The sequence below is a fragment of the Dunckerocampus dactyliophorus genome, chromosome 14 (genome assembly GCF_027744805.1).
Source record: "Dunckerocampus dactyliophorus isolate RoL2022-P2 chromosome 14, RoL_Ddac_1.1, whole genome shotgun sequence".
NCBI lineage: Eukaryota > Metazoa > Chordata > Actinopteri > Syngnathiformes > Syngnathidae > Dunckerocampus > Dunckerocampus dactyliophorus.
In genome coordinates, this window is record NC_072832.1 from 3,675,095 (window position 1) to 3,695,747 (window position 20,653).

The 20,653-nt window shown below is 40.8% G+C and overlaps 1 protein-coding gene across 3 annotated transcripts in view; it reads left to right on the top strand.

The window, feature by feature from the left end:
• Positions 1-11,627: 11,627 nt before the first annotated feature.
• The window catches only part of akt3a (v-akt murine thymoma viral oncogene homolog 3a), a 59,764-nt gene continuing 50,738 nt past the window's right edge, over positions 11,628-20,653 (top strand). For 2 of the 3 annotated variants that reach the window (XM_054799328.1, XM_054799330.1), the window contains exons 1-2: positions 11,628-11,765; positions 16,894-17,292. In XM_054799328.1, coding sequence (XP_054655303.1) covers positions 17,247-17,292 — 46 coding nt within the window. In that variant the 5' untranslated portion in view covers positions 11,628-11,765; positions 16,894-17,246. Of the gene's footprint in view, positions 11,766-11,863; positions 12,073-16,893; positions 17,293-20,653 lie in introns of those variants that run through there. The other variant, XM_054799329.1, reaches the window with a different exon arrangement.

Here is a 20,653-nt window from a genome sequence, read left to right on the forward strand (position 1 = left end):
AAAAAAACTGCCTTTTTCCAGAGAAAATAGTTGTATATTTTTATGAAAAAAATCATATTTGTTTTACTATTAATAACAGTAGTTGCACTTTGCTAATGCTAATGCTTGTAAATGTTACTTCAAGAATGACCTGTACAGTATTTTTTATTTTTAAGACTTACTTCTAGAGCAGATTCATTCTATTTTTGTTATTTTTTGTGTACAATAATCATAAATAATCATCATATCATAAACTCATATCATAAACTGAAGTAAAACTGGAACAAATTGTGTAAATGGTGTTGAACTTCCAAGGGTGCTCTTTTATAGCATGCTGCGAGGGGTGATAGCACCAGCTATGGTTGTGGAGTGTTGGAGATGAAATTCTCCACAACCTCGGAAAGGTGAAAGGACCACTTTGGAAAATTAATTAGGCCAATTTCACCTCCCCCTTGCGTGCTCTTTAATCTCCAGTTATGAGAAGGAAGAAACACTCTCACACAATTTAAATTTTTTCCAAATGTATTGAAGAATAAGTCAGACAGGATAGTTTCTGCAGTCTACAGGTACCTGGACCCCGTTTCATTTCACCTGTACCCATCTCCTTACTGAAAATTCCGCCCGATTGTCCCATAGTCATTTTTATGACTATGCTACTATTTTTATGACGAAGCTTGTGACGCCAGCAGATGATCGCCGGCTCCTTCGGTTTCCCGATAACACTTAGTGTAGTTGTTGACATAAACAAAACATTCTTTGCTCCGGCCAATGTTTCTGTTTCGACTTAACTGGGGGCCTTGTCAGCCTGGTAACCTCGGTGTGTAGAAGCTGTGACCAACAATATTTCTGTTTAACCTTTGACACTTAAAAAGATGTTAATCTACTCCGCTAACTATTTAATGAAGCATTATTTCTATAAACTACTTGTAATCATTCACTAAGTGATTAGATTAATTGATTAAACAGTTATATCTATACTGCACTTATTTTAAGGCACTCAACAATAATCCAATCAATAGACATCAATGCAAACAGTTATTCTAAAATCTACTTATTTACCCACTCAGTAAATGTATTATATTATTATGTATATTATGATATATATTATTATTATGTATAATATATATTTTACAATAATTGAATTGCCTTCCCTTGCTTGTCAACTGTGACAATGCAATGAATGTCTCTCATGCAGTGTTCATGTCAACAAGCTAACTAACTGTATCCTAAGCAATGTAGCTTTCACACGTCTGTGACCGTCTCCATCTATTTCCTCCTGGATTCATTCATTGTGTGCAAGTGTGTGTGTGCATGGCCGATATTGTGCCAGCCTGCCAGTCTGTCTGCCACCACACCGGCCCCCAAGCCAGCGGGAACATTTGCCTTGTGGCTCCAATTCCCAGGAATGCCTAACCTGCGCCAGCTGTTGAGAACATGCTACCTGTGCCAACAATGCACTGGCTGGCTGTGCCCGACACCCTCAGCTGCCGCTCCATCTCCATCGAGGTGTGAGATATTAGAGTGCTGTGTGTGTTTGTGTTTGTCAGTGTGTGTCCACTCTGTGCACATCTGTATTTGTGTCTGCTTGTGTGTGCATGAGTGCTTAGTCTCTTGTGTACAGTACGCACGGTGCCAGTGTGCCATCAATGTATGGACGCTTGTGTGTCCATCTGTGTGCACCGGGCCTCCCTTTCCTGCATCTGGAGCGCCATTGAGGAGGGCTTTTGAGCGGGGCCAATAGCGTCCAGACTGCCAAACAGTCCAGATGTTAACTCTGTAAGCCTGCGGCAAAATGGAGAGAGCTAGCTGCACACTTATTATTATTCAACGCTCGTAAATTGCAACTTGGGTTATTTGGTTAGCTTTTATAATCTTGTTTTCCAGTTAAGAGGGGAACATTGATTTAGATCTTAACTCTCTAAAAATGTATTAGTGTATCCAGATGTATTTATTGTGTGATTTCCTGCCTCTGCGGTAAATAGCAAGAATTCACATTTTGCACTGTTGAATCTTAAGGAGGTTCTCAGTAGGGATGCTCCGATCAGGGTTTCATACTGCCGATTCCGATCATCCAGGACTGAAATCATCCAATACCGATCACATGGATCAATTATACATTTTTCAATGTATTCATGATGAGTGCTCTTGGCCAGGGGTGCCGTATAAAGAGAAAAAGTCAGGACAATTCCAAGCATATCATAGGGCAGCACCCCATGATATGAAAAAAGGAACCATAAAATCACCTTCATTTTGACCAAAACATATTTTACTTACTTTTTGAAGACAACATATATCACTCTGAAACTTCCAGAGGATGAGACGCCTTCTTTCAGGAGACTTTGGCAAACCCGGTGTTTTCCACCGCTGAGAAAGTCTGCTCATCTCGTCTGATGAATTCAATTATTTTTCGGTTTATTAGCTTAGCCGTCTGACTGTCACACACTGCGAGTGTTAGCCACATGGCTGCGTTAGCTGCCGTCACCATGAGCCTCCAAAACTCACCGTACTCCATCAAGTGTTGTTCTTCAAATGCAGTATTAAAGCTTTTTAGCGTGCTACCCCCGCCGTGTTATGCGTTAGCAGTTAGGTTCCACACGGCGGACGTGATTGTTTTTGTTTTGAAGGAAGTGGGAGGACGACACTGCCGATGTCGTTAGTTAGATCAAGATGCTACACTGCACGAAAGGGTCGCTGCGAGCTGCAATAGTGCTGGCCACAGGTGATCGGCTTTTGTGATTAGCGTTGCGGGCGTTTTATTGGCACATACCGATCACACGATTTTTTAATGGAAATCGAAACTGATCGGTGGCCGATCGATTGGAGCATCCCTAGTTCTAAGTAGAGCATCAAAATGCAAAAAGAAGAAATGGGAGTGAGACAAAAAAAAATTGAATAAGGAATTTGTTGCAAACAAGCATAAAAGCGAAACAGGCTGTTCATCAGCCTGCGTGTTCCCTGGTATGGCAGTCATATTGGGAATTATGGACTTTACCTCTATTGTCTCAAAGTATTTGGACAGCGTGGCAGCCATGTCAATGTAACCGTCATTTCTACTTGGAAGCATTTTGCCCACATCGAGGCACTTTTCAAACTATGAAATTGTCAAGAATTTGAAGGCCCTGCGTGAGTATTAGTGCCAGTGGAATAATAGTAGCAGCCATGAACTTGTTTTGGTCCACATTGGGCAGAAAAGACAAAACATGTTGACTGACCATCAAGCAGAAGGATGCAATTAGCTCCATCATCATGTCGTTGGGATGTTGGGGCAGATTTGGCTGTTTGTGAGTGAGTATGTACGTGTGTGTGTGTGTGTGTGTGTGTGTGTGTGTGTGTGCGTGTGTGTCCTATGATAACCACAGAGGTGGCATCTGCCAGTGCACTTTACCCCTGTTTGTGAGATCCATGTGTTTGGACTTCCACAGGGCTTAGAGTGCATGCATCCCCCCCATATGGTGAGCTGACGCCGGGATAACACGTTGCATCCCTCCCCTGTGTGGGACTTTTCAGCCAGCCCTCACGCTGACCGAGTAAACAACAACAACAACTGGACACCGGAGTGTTGATGTGTTTGCTGAAAAAAATGTGATCTGATCTGCTGAAAGCTGCGATGAAAGAGCACAGATGACATCTATTTCTCACGTGAATTGCCTCATATGGGACTAAGAATGCTTCAGTGGTGTCCCCAAATCTGCTTTGCTGTCAACAAAATTCATTCTCACGGAACACTACTGAAGAATTATTTTTAAAAAGTGATTGAATTGGCTTTATTGACAGTGGTTAACATTGTCAAGTCTTGGCTTGGCTCTTCATTCTTCATGCCAGAAAAGGTTTAGAATAAATGGCATCATTTTTTGAGGAAAAAAAACACATTTTTTTGACCAAAAAAAGTGTAATATTTCTAAGAAAAGTCACTTTTTAAAGGAAGAAAGTCATTGGTTTTGGAGAAAAACAGTGCAACTTTCGCAGGAACAATTTGAATTTTATTTTTTGGAGAGAAAATGTGTTTTTTAGAGGAAAAAATATTTTTATTGTGTTTTGGAGGGAAAATAGTTTTATATTTTCGGGAAAAGTAATAATTAAGAGCAAAAGTCGCAAACTGAGGATGAAGCTCAAAATTAAAAGTCATTTAATTTTGAGGAATAAAGTGTCTATTTTTTCAGAGTAAAAGCTGTCTAATTTGGAGAAAAAGTAAGATTTTTTTTAGAGAAAAATTTATTTTTCAAAGGAAAAAATATGTACTTTTACAAAAATAAAGTCAGATTTTTTTTTTAGCAAAAAGCATTTCATATTTTTGAGAAAAGATTGGAGGGAACATGCTTTTTTTTTAGATTTTCGGGGGAAAGCTAATGCTTCGGAGAAAAAATGTTGGAACCTAATGAGGATGAAACTGTATTTTCCCAATAGACAAGGGGTCTAATTTTGAGGGAAAAAAGTGTATATTTTTGTTAGAATAGAATTTGTCTACTTTGGAAAAATGTTTGTAATTTTTTTTAGGAAAAAGGTTGGACTCTTGCGAGAATCATGTTGTATTTTTTTTTAGGAAAATGTATTTCATACAAGAGTCAAGACATATTTTTTGAGCATAAAGGAAGTTTTGTTTTGGACGCAACAATTAAAAAAAAATGGTGGAATCTCATGAGGATAATGCTTTATTTTTTTTAAAGGACTAGTCATCTAATTTTGAGGAAAAAAGTGTGACACTTTTTAAGACAAATTTTTAGGGAAAATGCAGGCCTCTTGCTAGAATTATGTCATTTTTTTAAAAGAAAATTAAGGGGGAAAAAAGAAGTAACCTTGCAAAAATAAAGTCACATTTTTTGAGTGAAAAACATTTTATGTATTCGAGAAAGAGTTGTGTTTTGGAGGGAATAAAGATTTTTATCTTTGGAGAAAAGTTAATACTTAAGAAAAAATGTTGCAATCTCATGAGCATGGAGCTGTATGTTTTTCAAGAGAGAAAAAAATAGTATATATATTTTTAGAATTAAAGTTGGACATTTTTCAGAAAAAGTCATGTCTTTCTGAGGGAAAATAATCTTTTTTGGAGAAAAAAGGGGGACTCTCCTAGGAATAATGTTTTGTTTGTTTTTTAGAAAATTTATTTTTTAGCAGTAAAAAAGGTTCTATTTTTTTTTTTAAACAAAAACATTTTTTATTTTTGAGAGAAGAGAAAAAATGTAATCTCATGAGGATAAAGCTGTATAAAAAAACAAGTAATGTAATTTTGAGATAATATATATATTTTTAAATAAAAGTTGTGTATTTGTAAGAAAAAGTTATTTTCAACATTAAAAAACATTTACAGTCGGTTATACCTTTTTTTAGTAAGTGCTTTATTTTAACTAAATCACCAAATTAGGACTTTTTTATGTAAAATAAAATCTGACTATTTTTTAACTATTTTTTTTTCTTTTCAATGAGAAGGATATTTCACGCTACACACTTTTGAGTGGGAACCTTAAACAGAGGTAAGTGGAGCTACTATGTAGTAGAAAAGTATGTTTGTTGACTTAAGACACACAAATAAAAATGTCAGGCTGCACTGACATTGCCAGCTTTGCCATCACACACCGCATGTGAGACACACTTGGGGTTGATGCAAATGAAAAGATTTCCCCTCTCAAGACATGTCTCTCTCTCTTCCTCTGGACAGATGTTGCACAGCAGTTTATTGCAAGAGGAAGCCAACAATTCCTCCTTGGCCTCCCCGGGGAGCAACTAGCCTGGAGAAACAACACATTTGCACATTAGGCGTTAATGTGCTTGTGGCTATAAGAGTGTCCACATGAAGGATTGTGTCTCATTGAAGGAAGTGGAGGAGATCCGGAGCAGAAATAGGAACAGTCAGGATTGGAAACAGAAGAACAGAAGGCCCTCGGAGGGCCATCAAAACCTTTGGAAGTGGATATGTCCTCTATCCTCTACACAACTTTTAGTGTGTGCGTGGGGGTGTGTTTGTGTGTTTGATGTTGCCAGTTGTTGGAAAGCCAAACACAGTCTGTGCGCCCAGATGCTGACAGATGTGCCGCCTTCAATCTCATCTTCTTCACACAATCGCTGCGACACTTCCTGCACGCCCCCTCTGGAGACCATCTTCTTGGCTTGAGCTGCACAGTTGACACATTATTTCTGAAGAAATTCCACAATGTTTCCTCAACGTGACCTCGGGGGGGGGGGCGAGGAGGCCACTCTCTCCAGGGCCTAACGTTTTTTTTTCCTTCCAGATGCTCTATGAACAACTAAAACACACAGCTCTTTCTCATCCAGATGTGGTTTTTATAGAGACGTGGTCAGAGTCAAACAGCTGGAGCCTTTCACAGAAGCACCACTGCACAGCACCCCCAAGTGGCCTGGAGTGGTTCATGTTATGATGGTAATCACATGAGGCGTGGATGTTGAGAGTGGCGTGGGAACTTCTCAGCCATGGGAAGGATGTCAAGTTTGGGACACATCGTCAGTAGTGTACCTTTGAGTCGGTGGGGGTTTCGGCCTTTCAACACAGGACACCCTCATCAAAGGCGGCCAACTACAGGGTGATCAAGCCTGTGCCTGTGTCCCATGCCCAATCATGAGTAGAGTAGTGCTTGGAAGGTGGGGGCATAGTGAGCTAGGCAGTGAGATCCCGACCTGGGACCAAACACTGCCCTGCCGGACCGGGTCGTCGCTCAACCCCCTATCCTTGGGTAAGGGCTGGAAGGGGTGGCTTTCAAACTTCATTAGGGTCGTGAGGTGGGCACCCTCCTTCATTGGTGTTTTGATGATAGGCGACAGGAGAGCTCATCGGCAACACCTGGCGTCCCAGGTGTGCCCCCCTCTGCTTTGAGCCCAGCAAGGGTCCTTGCGCTTGATCCATAGCCACTGGCTGCTTCTTTTGGCTGCATCAGAGACTGATTTTATTGCCTGTCGTAGATCCTGTCCATGAATGCCAAGGTCTTTCATGAGCCCGATGGTAGAGGCTCTGCATCCCACTTCGGCTGGATAGACCTTGGCCTTCCATCCTCGTTCTTGTGCATCTGCTGCCAGGTCTGTGTAGTGCAGTTTCTTTCGCTCATAGGCCTCTCCTCGCCATACCACTGGTGCCGTTTTTTTGGGGACGGGAGCACAATATGTAGCTCTTATGATGAAGCTGATGTCGCTGGCTTCCATTTCCCAGAGCTGCCTGCAGGTGAGCTTTCTCCTCTCCATGCCTTCCCACCTCATCCATTGTCCCTGCTTGCCAAGATGAAATTACATGAAGGGTTGTACTGTATATTGCTTGATGGATAACACAAAAAAAGCTAACTATGTATTAATTAGTCATTCTGCTCAGGCAAAGCCATAGGCAAAGTCTATTTTTATACACCACCTCAGCTTGAAGTCATTTATCCTCATTTAAAAATAATAATTTCTCAATAAATAATAATATAAATAAGTGAATACATTAGTAAGAACATAACTTTATCGATAATTATTATTTATTGTAATATATAAAAAATCTACAATTAATACAACAAATACTATCAAATATATATATATATATATAAACAAAAAATACATTTTGTATATTAAGAATGATTACATTTTATATATTCAAAAAAGGGCCCCCATCGTGTTGAGTTTTGGAAGAGCAGGTGATAACAATAATAGCTTATTTATTTTTAACCATACTTCTTGTATTTATTGCTTTTATTGTTTTTACTTCTTGTTTCAAATATTTGTGTCTTTGTTTTTATTTGATCTTTTAGTTTTTACTGTAGTAATTTGTACTTTTACTTATTATTTATGGTTTTACTAGTCTGTGCAGCACTTTGGAAACAGTGTTTATAAAATGTGCCATATACTGATTGGATTGGATTGGATTGGAACAAACACTGTACATTTGAAGGATGAGTTTAATGCTAACTAGGTATGAGATGCTTGTAATTAGTATATACGGTGCAACGAGCCATAGGACGAGTAACAACGTCCATATATGTGATTGATGTTGGACTGTATTGCTCTCAAATGAGCGTCGCTAAGCTAAATGTCAACGACACGTACATGTGTCTTTGTTTAAAAGGTGCTAACATTGGTGTTTTTGCCTAGCTTAAGTGCCTCTTTTTGGACATTTGTCCCGTCATTACAGACAGTTAAGAGCCATGAGAGGAAACATGGAAGCAAGGAAACATGCAGCCAGTAACACATTTAGCAATAAAAGCAATAAAATCGCAGTTATTGCAGTATTAAAAATCTGCATGGACTCCTCTGGCCTCCAAGCCTCCATTTCATTATTTTTTTAGGGCAGAGCAGCTGAACACTGCAGAACAACCTGAGAAAGCAGACTGCTCCAACCTGGGGGCCGCTGTAAGAGGGAGAGGGGTGTGCAACCTGTCTGCACATGAGCAGAAGGTATGCACACACAACCACACACACACACGTTACATATATCAATTTGAGAACATATGTGCTGATAGGAGCACATCAAACAAAGGAACAACACATAAGCACATTCGGTGTGCACGTGCTTACGACATTAAAAATACAGACAAAATTGTAGTTGTCTTTTGTTTCTTTGTACAGAATTCCTGTTTCTTGCCATCGATTACTCGTCATGGATAGGTGTTATTCACAAGTAGCCGGGAAACAACTAAAAAGTTACAAAAAATAATGCCCTTAAAGTTAAATTTGTTGTATTACGTTTAAAAAAATCCAAAAATGTTTGAAAATGCACCTAAAATACGTAAAAAATTGATTTTTAATGAACAAACACTATATCGTAATATTATTAGTTAAAGCTCAGTGTTGCACAAGCTTTATGGTTGTGGTTGTGTTTGTTCATCTATGCTGTGCATTCATATTTGGACTGGAATGTTCCTCCAAAAGTTACAAGTTCATCATCACTGCTGTGACTGCTTCAGCTGTACAGTACAGTATGTGGTCATCTGGTTGTGTGCACACTCCATTTTACACCTGAGTGCATAATAGGTGACCCAGAAGAGCTCCACGTTGGACCATCCTGGCTGTGGAGCTGTCCTGCTGCACAGCACACCTTGGACACCGTGGCTGCAGCTGCTCTTGTCCCGTCTCGTGTGTGCATGCGAGTCTGCTCCTGTAGTCCCCACCACCCCCTCCATCGGCCCTGCACAGGGGTCCGTCTGACCGCAGCTGTTCTTACCTCTCTGCAGGTCTCCAGGGCCGGGCTGACCTCTCTGTCGCTGTCTCTCTCTGGTGGAGACACTTCAAAGCGAGGTGGGACAGACTGAAGGGGCAACGCGGCTTCTGCTTCACTGAGCTTTGGGAGCCGGGGCTGGAGTTAAGGTTGGCGTGGAGGTGGTGTGGGGATGGACTCACAAAAATATGTGTGTGTGTGGTGGGCGGCCTGGGAATGTTGTTATAAACGAGATGGAAGTTTAGCCTGAGTTTGAGTGTGTTCAACAGCCCTTGTGTGCTGTAGTGTCAGCTGTGTGTGTGAGCATTCATGACACAGGAGACCACACACACACACACACACACACACACACACACTGTCAGAGGTCATTTAGGTTGCAAAACATGCAAAAGTGGCACAAATACATTTTAGCAGGGTTTACGTGATAGTTTGGCATATTGTAAAATGAAAATGAAATGATTATCATGAGATACATTATTACATCTTAGACTCATTTGCATTGTCACCTATAACATGTGGATGTTAGCTTTGCAGAAGAGTGAAACAATGCTGCCACTGCCAAGTAAAATAAAGTCTGGGAGTTAAAAAAGGAAAGAGAGAAAGTTGAGTGAAGAGAGTTAAACGAAAAGGGTGTCAATATGTGACCCGTGTTTTTGTAGCCTAGTCAGTCTAGTGTATCGTGGAAATTAACCTGTTAGCTTAATGAAATAAGCTAGCAAAGTGTTAGCAAGTTGTGTTAGCCTATATGTCACTCCTTTTCCCCAACATTTAATCGGCATAAGGAAATGTTTAGCATGTATTATTAAATCACTTGTCCCTCCTGCATTTAGCAGGTTTAACAACAGATGAGTCAGCATAACTTTACCCCTCCCAGTCAATGAAGAAGGTGAGCAGCACTGTGTTCACTAACATGTCACTTAGTATCATTGCCGGGAGTCGGTGGGAATTACAAAAACATATAGATATATTATTACAAAAACATATAGATATATTTTTGTGATGACAGAAATTCAAACAAATTAAGGGTTAACTCTTAAGTGTGTGTCTTGCTTTTTTTGGGGCTTCTTGTGCGACGCACAAAGAAGGTGCAGCCTCAACAAGGAGTGTCTAAAACGAGAACATATCCTACCAGTCAAAAGTTTGGAGACCTTAAACTTTCTACTGGTATTGTGCACTTCACATTACACGCTACATTAGTAATTGTGTTTGATTGCTTTATTAGAGCGGTTAGCTTATTTTGACACTTGAAAGACATTTACAAACGTTAAAGTGAGATGTTAAACCGAGAGTTTTATTATTGTCACATTTTGCTACGTTATGTCATTTTTACACTTTTATGACAGACAATGTTAAAATACAATAGGTTTGATGGTGACAGTTTTGAAACCGGAACTCCTGACTTACTTTGTCACAAGGGAAAAGTAACAAAAGTAGTATATCTTATTGTAGTCCTACTTCAGCAAACATGGTTCTCTTTCACCAATCCAGTCTTTCTTTTTACCCTTTTGGGCTACCATACTACCAAAGCTAATGTTCAAGTGAGCCTAGTTGGTGTATATCACAATCAGCATAACTGACTTTATTCAATTATGGCCACAACTGCTACTATACCGTAAACACTGGACTACACTGGAGTCCAGTGTAATAATTTTGTGTGCAAACAGGTGGTAAAGCAGTAAACGTGTATTTAACGAGCCAGCTATAGCCCCACATTGATGCTCAAATGAATCCAATATGCAAATAATGAGGAAAAGGAATAAAGAAGAATGAGTCCAATAGAATTTCAATTTCACCCAGACCTGGATTAAGATCACCTGACCCTACTGGCATGAAACAGGAATTCAAAGAATGTACTGTAGTCCCAATTTCACCTAAAAATGTCGGCCTTCCACCATATTTACACTGCTCTCAGTTGTCGGTGCAGCTGCCTGCAGACAACAATCAAAAACACCACAAACAAGCTTAGTTTTAATTTGTGTGTGGTTTGTATTTAAAGAAGATGACATTAAATATTTGATTTTAGGTTTTAATAAGTACTGTAGGCACATTCATATACATATTTGTAAACAATACATCCCCCCACGGCACTCCATGAAGCATCACATCACTAATGATGTGTATACTATACATAGATATGTACATTTGTAAACTGAACATTGTGCAATAATATGGCTTTTTAAAAATTGTATTGTCATAGTTGTCTTTTATTCTTACATTATTATTCTATTTTATTTATACCTGTTACTGTCACAATCCAGCAATTTGCCTGGTAAAACCAGTTGACAAATTACGTGGTGCGACTCAAAAACATCAGCTTTAACTTTTAATTAATTGGAATTATTTTTTAATGTCTTAATCGCAATAATCACACGAAAAAAACAGCATCAGTCATCAATGCACCATCAGTAAGTATGCCATGGTTGTTAATGGTGCACAGGTGTTTTGGTGAGTCAATTAGCAAACCCCTTGTAAGCCGTTTGGCTAATAACCAAAGTAGCCACTAAGATCTCGCGATGTTTGGCGTTCGGTCCCAACGAGGCCACGCGGGATGTTGGCATGAGATGATGCGGGGTTAGCTCGGCAACGGAGGACAAGAAAACGAGAGAGACGACTCATTAAGAACACCAAAAGACAAATTCGAGGTTTTTGGGACGTGAAGGTAAGATGTAGAGTAGAATTCGTCGTGTGTGTTAATCTTTGTATGCTAGAGAGAGAGGGAGAGGAAAGGGGGCTTGCCTCGGCTCGATGTGACGTCACGAGCTTCCCCGAAAGTCAAAACAAGCCTTGATGCGGTAACGGTGCTTCCTCTCGTTGCTCGTCGGAAATCCGTCAAAACTGAGATTCTCACGATGGGACTTGGAATGTAAATAACACAAGGACAACCGACTTAGCACATTACTTACTGAAACGAGTGGAAATTGCAAAAAAAATACAAGCCGGAGCTCAGATCGCACCTGCTGCTTCAGGTAACCCTTCCTAGCTAGCTTGCTAGCTACCGTTAGCATAACAACAAGGCACAAATGCCGATAAAACCTGCGGCATCATGTTTGGTTATGTTAGAAAGTAATAGGGACGGTTCAGTCATTTGCAGGTGTTTGTTATGGTGGTTGCGCGGTTACATTGCGTACAGTGTATTACTGATGCCATGTTTATTGTGGTAACACTGTTACCACAGGGCAACAAGCGTCAGCTTGGCAGCTCGTGACGTTGATGATGATGATGATGATGATGATGATGATGATGAGGTGGTGCACGGCATGGCAGTGATGCTGGTACCCTTTTGTCATGCTTCAGTGCTCAGCAGTAGTCTTTCAGAAATTGGACACGTATGGCAAGCAAAGCATCATTTGTATCCTGGTGCATTGAATCACAACACTGTACACTGACATTGCTGTGCTGACATTGGGCTTTTTTGTTATTCTTTTGCCCACATAAAAGGGGAATAGTGGTTCATGTCCAGCCAGCAAACTGGCATTTTATGCTAGACATATTTCATGTTAGTTGATTATGTGATGTGGTTGTTAAAGAGTGCCGGGAGTGAATTTAGTTTGGACTGGTGTGGAGAAACCTGTTTCTCAATACTTTAGTAATTCTTGGAGTTTTGTTTGTCTATCTGCGTGACTACCTTAAGTCTACTCGAAGATAGAAACTAATGCATTATATTGTCTCAGAAATGTTTAGGGATTATTTTGCTAATAACACTCTTATGGCATACGTAAAGAGCCTGTTTTTAAACCTGGTGGTTCTGCCCTTTCCGGAGGGAAGTGGTGAGAACAGTCCATGGTGGGGGTGGGAGGGGTCTCTACTGATGTTGTGAGCACTGGTCAAGCATCGTGTTTTTTTTCTCCCCCCAACTCCCATGGATGGGAGTAAGTGAAGTCCAGATGATTTTCTCCACTGGCTTCACCACTCCTTGCAGGGATTTCCAGTCAGAGACATTGCTGACTCCTGACCACACAGAGATGCAGTTGGATACACGCTATGGTGCCTCTGTAATATTATTATTACATTAATGTAATAAGGATTAATAATGTAAGGATTAATACAGTACTACTACTGTAGAAGGTGGTGAGTATTGGAGGGGGTAGATGTGCCCCCCTCATCCGGCGCAGAAAATGCATGTGCTGCTAAGCTTTCTTTACGTGAGCTCTGGTGTGATGGGACTAGGTCAGTGATCGTTCCCTGCACCCCCAGGAAACTGGTAGACGCGAGAGGCGTATTTCCAACAACTCTTGGTTTCTTTCCGCATTGTGTGACCTTATGGCCGTTCAAATGTGTGTTATTTTCAAATATCTTTATTGAAAAGAGAAAAAAAGCCAAGTGAAAAGTCATTTTTAAACCATGCAATATAGCACAATGAAAATGCAACATATGTATTTAAAATAAATAAGAAAAAATAACTAAATCCTGTCTAAATAAATGATAGTTTTCCATGCAGTGTACTGTGGCTAATTGTGCAACTCAAGCCACAACACAATATTTTCTTAGTAAAAATAACCAAAACAAAATGCAAATAAATGCAATGAAGTGGCTCAAGAAAGTCACAAGATAAATCATAAAAAAACTTGTAATGTTACGTTATTATTTCATAGTGGCAGGGTACACTTTTCCACCAATGTCCGTTCCTGGGTCATGTGATTGTTGTTCGCAACTGAGACGTTAAGTGGTTGTTGCTCATTGTTCAGTAGAGAATAAATGCTTCATACCACTTAACCTCCACTTCTGTCTCAATCACATTTGGTGACCCCCGACGTGAATAATATACAGTCTAGTGTGCGTTCACAGAAAGTGTTTGCTACATCGCAAAAGAAATGCTCTTTAATAAAGTTGAATAGCCAGCATTTCAATAAATGCTGCAAACGTTAGACAGTACGAATTTCCTGTGAGAAAATACATGTCATAAATGCCAATTCCACAACATTACAGAGTACAAGATGACATTACAGGAAATATTGCATTATTATGGTATATTATTATTACTGTATATAGTATCATCACTTAACATTAGTGGTTTATTTATTCTCAAAAAATTTTGGCAATATCGTTTAGCGTCACTTTGTCGGGGAAATTGGTTGGTTAAAACTTGGTTAAATAAAGTTTGTTTGTCGAGTCATATTTTTTTCATTGTACTTTTCTTAAAATTTATGTTAAAATCACATCTCGTCTTGTTCTTCTGGACCCAATCTCGTGTATCGTCTCATCTCGTGAGCTGGGTGTCTCATGATACCCCTCCTCTATATACATTTTATTCTTTATAATCACATATTTATAAATTTATTATGAACTTAAGGTGAAATGAGATGTGAATGTTTTTCTGCGTGGCTTAGCAATCAGTAAATCTGCGAATCGGCGAATGCTGACTTGCGGCTATTGGGTATCCATTTACTATTACTAGCTACTTGTGTCACTTGACATTCTTGTTAATGTCTGCCATGTGCTTCCCATGCCATAGCTGGTGCATCCTGGCAGCGGATATCTCCATAGCAACCACTGCCCTGGTGACAAAGGGGTCTCCTCTCCTCTCTTTGTCTCAGTCATCATCATTTTACATTTAGCATCACAAATGTGCAACTTTCTTGTGCCACCTTGCTTCAGTAAGCATGGCACGCTGCTCTTGTTGTTGCCTCCACATGGCAGCAAGCCAAGGAAATGAAAGCAGACATTTTTATTGGTTTCACTGCTCTATTGCGACATTTTAATAGTCTGCATTTATGTGTCACCTCCTAAGCTGTGTGTGTGTGCATGTGATGGGTGTAAACATGACGCTGCAGCCCCCCATCCCCCCCTCTCCAAGTTGTCGGCAGCAGACGCGAGCTGATGTGAATACTGATTCCCCCGCTAGGTAGCTCTAACTGTTAGCTCAACCGCCGTAACGCTTATCCCCATTCAAGCCGAATGGAGCGTTGTGGTGCCGTGGTGTGTTGTGTAATACAGTGTAGTAGGGTGCATTTGAGGTGAACACGCCAGCAATGCGGGGAGAGACGCGGCGGCGATTGATGAAGTTGGGTGCAGAGATTTTTGGGCAAGGAGAGAGAGTGAGAGCATCCCTAACTGCTATTTCTCTGCTATTTATAGCCAAGCAAGCCCTACTCCACAGTCCTGAGATGCTCTCCCACCGCCCACACATGCAGACAAGTCAGCCTACACGCACGCTGGCAAAATGATTCCACACGCAGAAATAACACACAATGGTAGACTGGATTTTATACAACACTATCACTGAATGAATGAGAGGCATCCGTCTGGCAGTCAATATCGGTATACGTCTAGTCAGGACTGCGGCAGTAATTTATGGTAGCAGTAGAGGGAAGAGGATGGTTGAGGAGAGCACGTATGTCCTCCCAAAAAATGTTCACCGCATTGACACTAATATAGGATGATACTGAATAGAAGACCTACAGTACTTAAAAAAAATATATATATATATGTATATATTATATATATTTTTGAAATGAGATGAAATTTCATTCAAATCATATTTCTTAGCTGCTGCACAGTTGTTTGATCACTCTGCTTCGTTGATCACCATTATCTTAAAATTTGCATCATCATTTCTCTCTTGTTTGCTAACTTGCTAACAACCTTTTGAGATACTTTTTTTTTTTTAAGCTACTTTGTTTCCCCAGTGGCTCCCTGTCTCTTCATGTCACTGGTGTGTGTGCGTGTGTGAGAGAGCGAACGAGTGATGGGAAGAAAAGCTTTGACGACGTGTCTTTTTCAGACTGTTTTTTGTGGATACTACTTGGGCCAAAATTTTGTGGCTACCATTTGGGTCAAAACGATGATGAAAATAATGCAAATAGAAATAATACCTTCTAGGCTTAGACTGCCACCACCCTAAAGGCTTAATTTAATTTTTTTTAAAATTATTATTATTGATGACTGATGGCGTGGCTAATTTGCATAAGAGAGCATGCCGACTCAGCACTATGTGCAGAACATGCATCTGCTAGGGGGCCTGATTAATTAACGGCTATGTTGTACTGAGTAGCCTGGACAGAGACCCATGTATCACTTTTGTCGGTGGTCTCCGTGAGTTCTGTTTCCAATTCTATGGTTGTCGTTTTGCGTTTCCCACATTACGTAGTACTGTTTGAAGTGGGGGCGCTCGCACACTGTTGTTGCACACAGGCAAAAAGGCACACAAAAATCTAAAAACACTGGTTGAGCAAATCCAACAAGCTCACTGAGCTGAATTCTGACCTGCTGATGTCTGCAATGTTTATCTGCGACTTTTGAGGTACAGTGGTCCAAGGAGTTCTCAAATTTTCAGGTTCCACCAGATATGCATTACCATGAAGCTTGTTAACTTCTTAGCAGAACACATCGCCATGGTAACTTATGCAGTGCAGCTAACCTGGTGGAGAGCAGGTTATGTTCGGGGATAAGACATCAAAGCCGAGCAAAACACCACCTACCAACCAATAGGAGATCAGAGCCTATAAAAGCCCTGCATACTGACCAATCAGTTGCCTCTGACAAATGACATCACCATTCATTGACAATCCTGTGGAGATCTCTGCATGTTTGTTATTGGTCATCTGCTGCTAACACTGCCCCCTTTTATGCAAACTTGCTCATGGTAAGAGGTAAATCCTGACTCGACTAGTCAAGTTGTTCTCCAGCTTCATAGTACCGCTCATCCCACATCTTCAGTGTTTGGAAAACAAAGAGGTGATCCCGGACACCTTAAACTTGCTTCTTAGTACAGGCCTCAGGAGATGATATGAAACATTACTTTTTTGTCATATTTATTTATTTTTTAAAAAAATTTAATTTCCTTCCAGGCTGAGTCACTGCCGGTGAGGAGGAAGGTCTGGAGAGGGAACAGGAGAGGAGGAGGAGGTGGTGGCAGCGGCGGCGGAGGAGGACGAGAAGAAGAAGCTGAGCGGGAGGGAGATAAGCCACAGCACGAAGCACGACGACACACACGCACATTGAGTGTTTGTGTTGGTGAGTGAGAGAGCAAGAGACCACGTGAACAAAAGGGCGAACGGCGAAGGAAGGAAGGAAGGGAGGGAGAGTGACGCGAGGCTGGGAGAGCCACCCCCCCACCCCTCCTCCACAACCTCCTCTCCTCCCCTCCCTCTCGCTCTCTGTGGAGCAGGCGTGTAGCGGCAACACTCGGCCTGGAGGAACCATGAGCGATGTCACCGTCGTTAAAGAGGGATGGCTTCAGAAACGGGGTGAGTACATCCAGCACCTTCATTCCTCCTCCTCTCCTCTTTGCCATCATCGTCCTCATCTCCTTGCCTCTCCCCTGATGTCTAGACTTAGGCTGTGGCCTTGCCGGTCCACATGTGCCGGTGGGAGGATGTGAGTGTGTGTGTGTGTGTGTGTGTGTGTGTGTGTGTGTGATCACATGGCTGTCTGGCAACCAAACATGGATGTCTCTCTTTGACTATGGGCTTGGCTGGCTTTTGCATGGGAATGTGTGCCGTTAGTAAAATCCACAAAGCATGCGGCCACACTGCAGCTGCAAAATGATCTGTCACGGCCAGTATGCATCCTTTTATAGACTGTGACATAAACTTGGTTATATATGTCGGAGGAATTCATTAACATAGCTTGTCTTTAGCTCTGAATGTCGCACAGAGTCATATGACACAAGATTGGAGCGGGGGGGGCTTGTTTGTGGTGGAGTAAAAAGGAGGGGGGGCACTGACAACATATCCTGTTTACAGCCTCAACTGAATACAAACAGAAGGGAAATGAATAGTGGATGGTGAGCATGTTGCAAAGATGGCACTTCTCTTTCCTCAGATAGTTCCTCTAAGTTCAATTTGCGGTCACTGCAGGGGGTGACAGGTTTCTAATATTTAACAGAAGCCCAGCATCTGTAGTTCAACACATGTGGGGGGGATTTCCATCAGCGTCATCCTCCCGCTATGTGACGGGAGGCTTGGAATTTGCAACACAAACTGTTGAACAGGAAGTGACACGATGCATAACAGACAGCAGGCTTGTGGGTAATGTAGGCCAGCCCTGTTGCACAGCAGGGGAACTTGTTGGGCATCAAAGTGCTTCTTAGCGCATTAGGTGGATGCTCTCACACACATACAGTTACACACTTTTTTTTTTTGCTGTGTGCCAGCAGTGCCGCTGTGATCCTCAGACAGTCGTCTACGCATATTAAAAAGAACACATAGCCTCCAGTCACGACGCAGCGCCAGCAGTGTTAGTCAGCGAGTGAGAGAGATAGAAGGGGATCCAGGCTGTGGGGCTAAAGTGTTTTTTCTTCGTGTCAGGAATATGAATGTTTGACTGCATCATATTCTGTGTGTGTGCGTGCGCATGTGTGTGTGCGTGTGTACACAAGAAGAGGGTCAAGGCGCTAACTCACTGTCCGGGTCGTGATACAGGAAAGACTGCAGTCTTAGTCATTAGACAGCGTTTTTAGAGAGGCAGACTGAAAGCAGTAGTGACACCTACAGACTCACACGGCAAACCTTATTGTACCTTTTTAAGACTGCTTTGAGTTGCGTTCCCATACTGAGGAAGGCTCTCTTCTTTCTCTCTTCTTCAAATAATGCTTTATTTGGCACTGAATAGAGTTATGTGACGACAGAGTGAAAGAACGAGGAGAGTACAACAGGGAATGAGTGTATATAGTCAGAATATAGTTGCTTATTAGCTATTAATTTGATTCTGAATGTTTTCCTTCACAAATACAGCAGATAAACATTTCTCAGTATGATGCAGTGCAGTTGTACACCACTGCAAACTGCAGCCACAACAATGAACAACATTTGTGATACAGCTCTTGTATTGGATCGCCTGAGATTGTGTAGGTTTACTTAGGGTACACATTGTCACTCTTTTTTTTTTTTTTTCCAGCAGCAATAAAAAAAGTTATTTTATAATGAAATATAGTCCAGTGTGACCTTGGTTAATGTCATTAATTTGTTCCAGAACTAATTCCAGGAAGCCAATTATAGTCTGCAGAAAACAATTTTAAATGCCTACAAATACATATAAATGATGACTGAAAGGGATAAATGAACATTTATGGTTATTTTTACCTTCATTGAAGACTCTAGACGACTGTTCCCAAAGACACGAGGTGTCAACAACATCAACCGCCACCACCTTCCTGTTTTGACATGATTTGTTTCTTGAATTCAGTAGTTTCTCACCTCAATGCTGTAACCCAAAATGATGCCACAGAAAGTTGCAAGTGCCAGCATTTTGATAAAGAATAACTCATGACAAAACAGGAAGGTAGGGCTTGGTTTATTCCAACAAAGTAATGACTATCAACTTTCATCTTTATCATCTTGAGAGTCTTTGCTGCGTTCCCTCGTCTTTAAAACAAAGAGACTTGTGGTCTGAAGTCGATGTTTTGAAATAGTTAGAGTTCAGACAGCCAAAAGAGTGCCTCATTTAAAAACATGGTCCCATAAAACATGTTTTTATTGGTTGTTTAGCTACACACTTTTGGAGAAACTGCTTTTTAAAATCGACAATATTGAATGTAATATGTGAGTTTACGTAAATGTTGACAGTGTGTCAATTTGTGCACCGCTTTTGCTGGGATAGTCTTAAAGTTGCAGGTCACACATCTTCATCATCATTTTATAGAGGGTTTTATACCAGACGGAGATTTACGACGACACAATCGTAAATTTTATGCAGGGGGCACCAGTAAATTTTCACATGCTCCACTGAAATGAAGGTCTCACTGTTCCCATTCTAGTTTGGTGCAAATGTGCTGCAACCTAGCCGTAATTTGTTCAGAAACTATGATTAGAGTGAGCTGTCTGTACAGTGTTACTAAAGTTTGACTGCTTAATGAAGTCGTGAAATTAAATGTTTTACCTTTATGGCTCAGTTGAAGTGATTTTATTGCGGTGCAGATTTTTGCCCTACCAAACAGGACCGTGATGTGAATGCCCCCCAGATGCATGATAAGCCACAGTCATCAGCATATATATTAGAGCCTGACAGATATGTTTCTTTTTTGGGTATGTTTCGATATTAGGGTGCTGAAAACAGCCGCTATCTGATATTTTGGCAGGTATCAGATATATTGGCTGATATATGAGATAAGAGATTTGATTTATATAGGATATATCCTGTACATGAACATAAATTCGTACAATACCCAAAATACGATTTCACACAAAGCAGCAGAAGACGACTAAATTAAAATAAGGAAGTATAATTAGAAAGACTTATCAAAATAAGGACATGCCTCTTTGTGATTTACTGTTAGGTGTTGCCACAAATTTGTAGTGTTCTTTGCTTTGCTGGTATTGGAGCCCTGGCTAACTTGCACACTGCAGATGTTGCATGTAACGCCTGTTGAGTCTTTTGTGAAGTGGCTCCACACCTTACTCTTCCCCTCTGCATGTGAAATGAAAATATATACATTTAGTGCATTTTGGTAATTAGCCTAGAATTTGATACTATACCTGTAGTTGACCGTTTTAAATAAAAACAAGTGGTTGCATTCGGCTGAAAGTGATAATACATAGACTAATGTGAGGTGTTTTTAAACTAATACATGATGTGCATGTATAAAAGTATAAAACAGTATGTATAAAT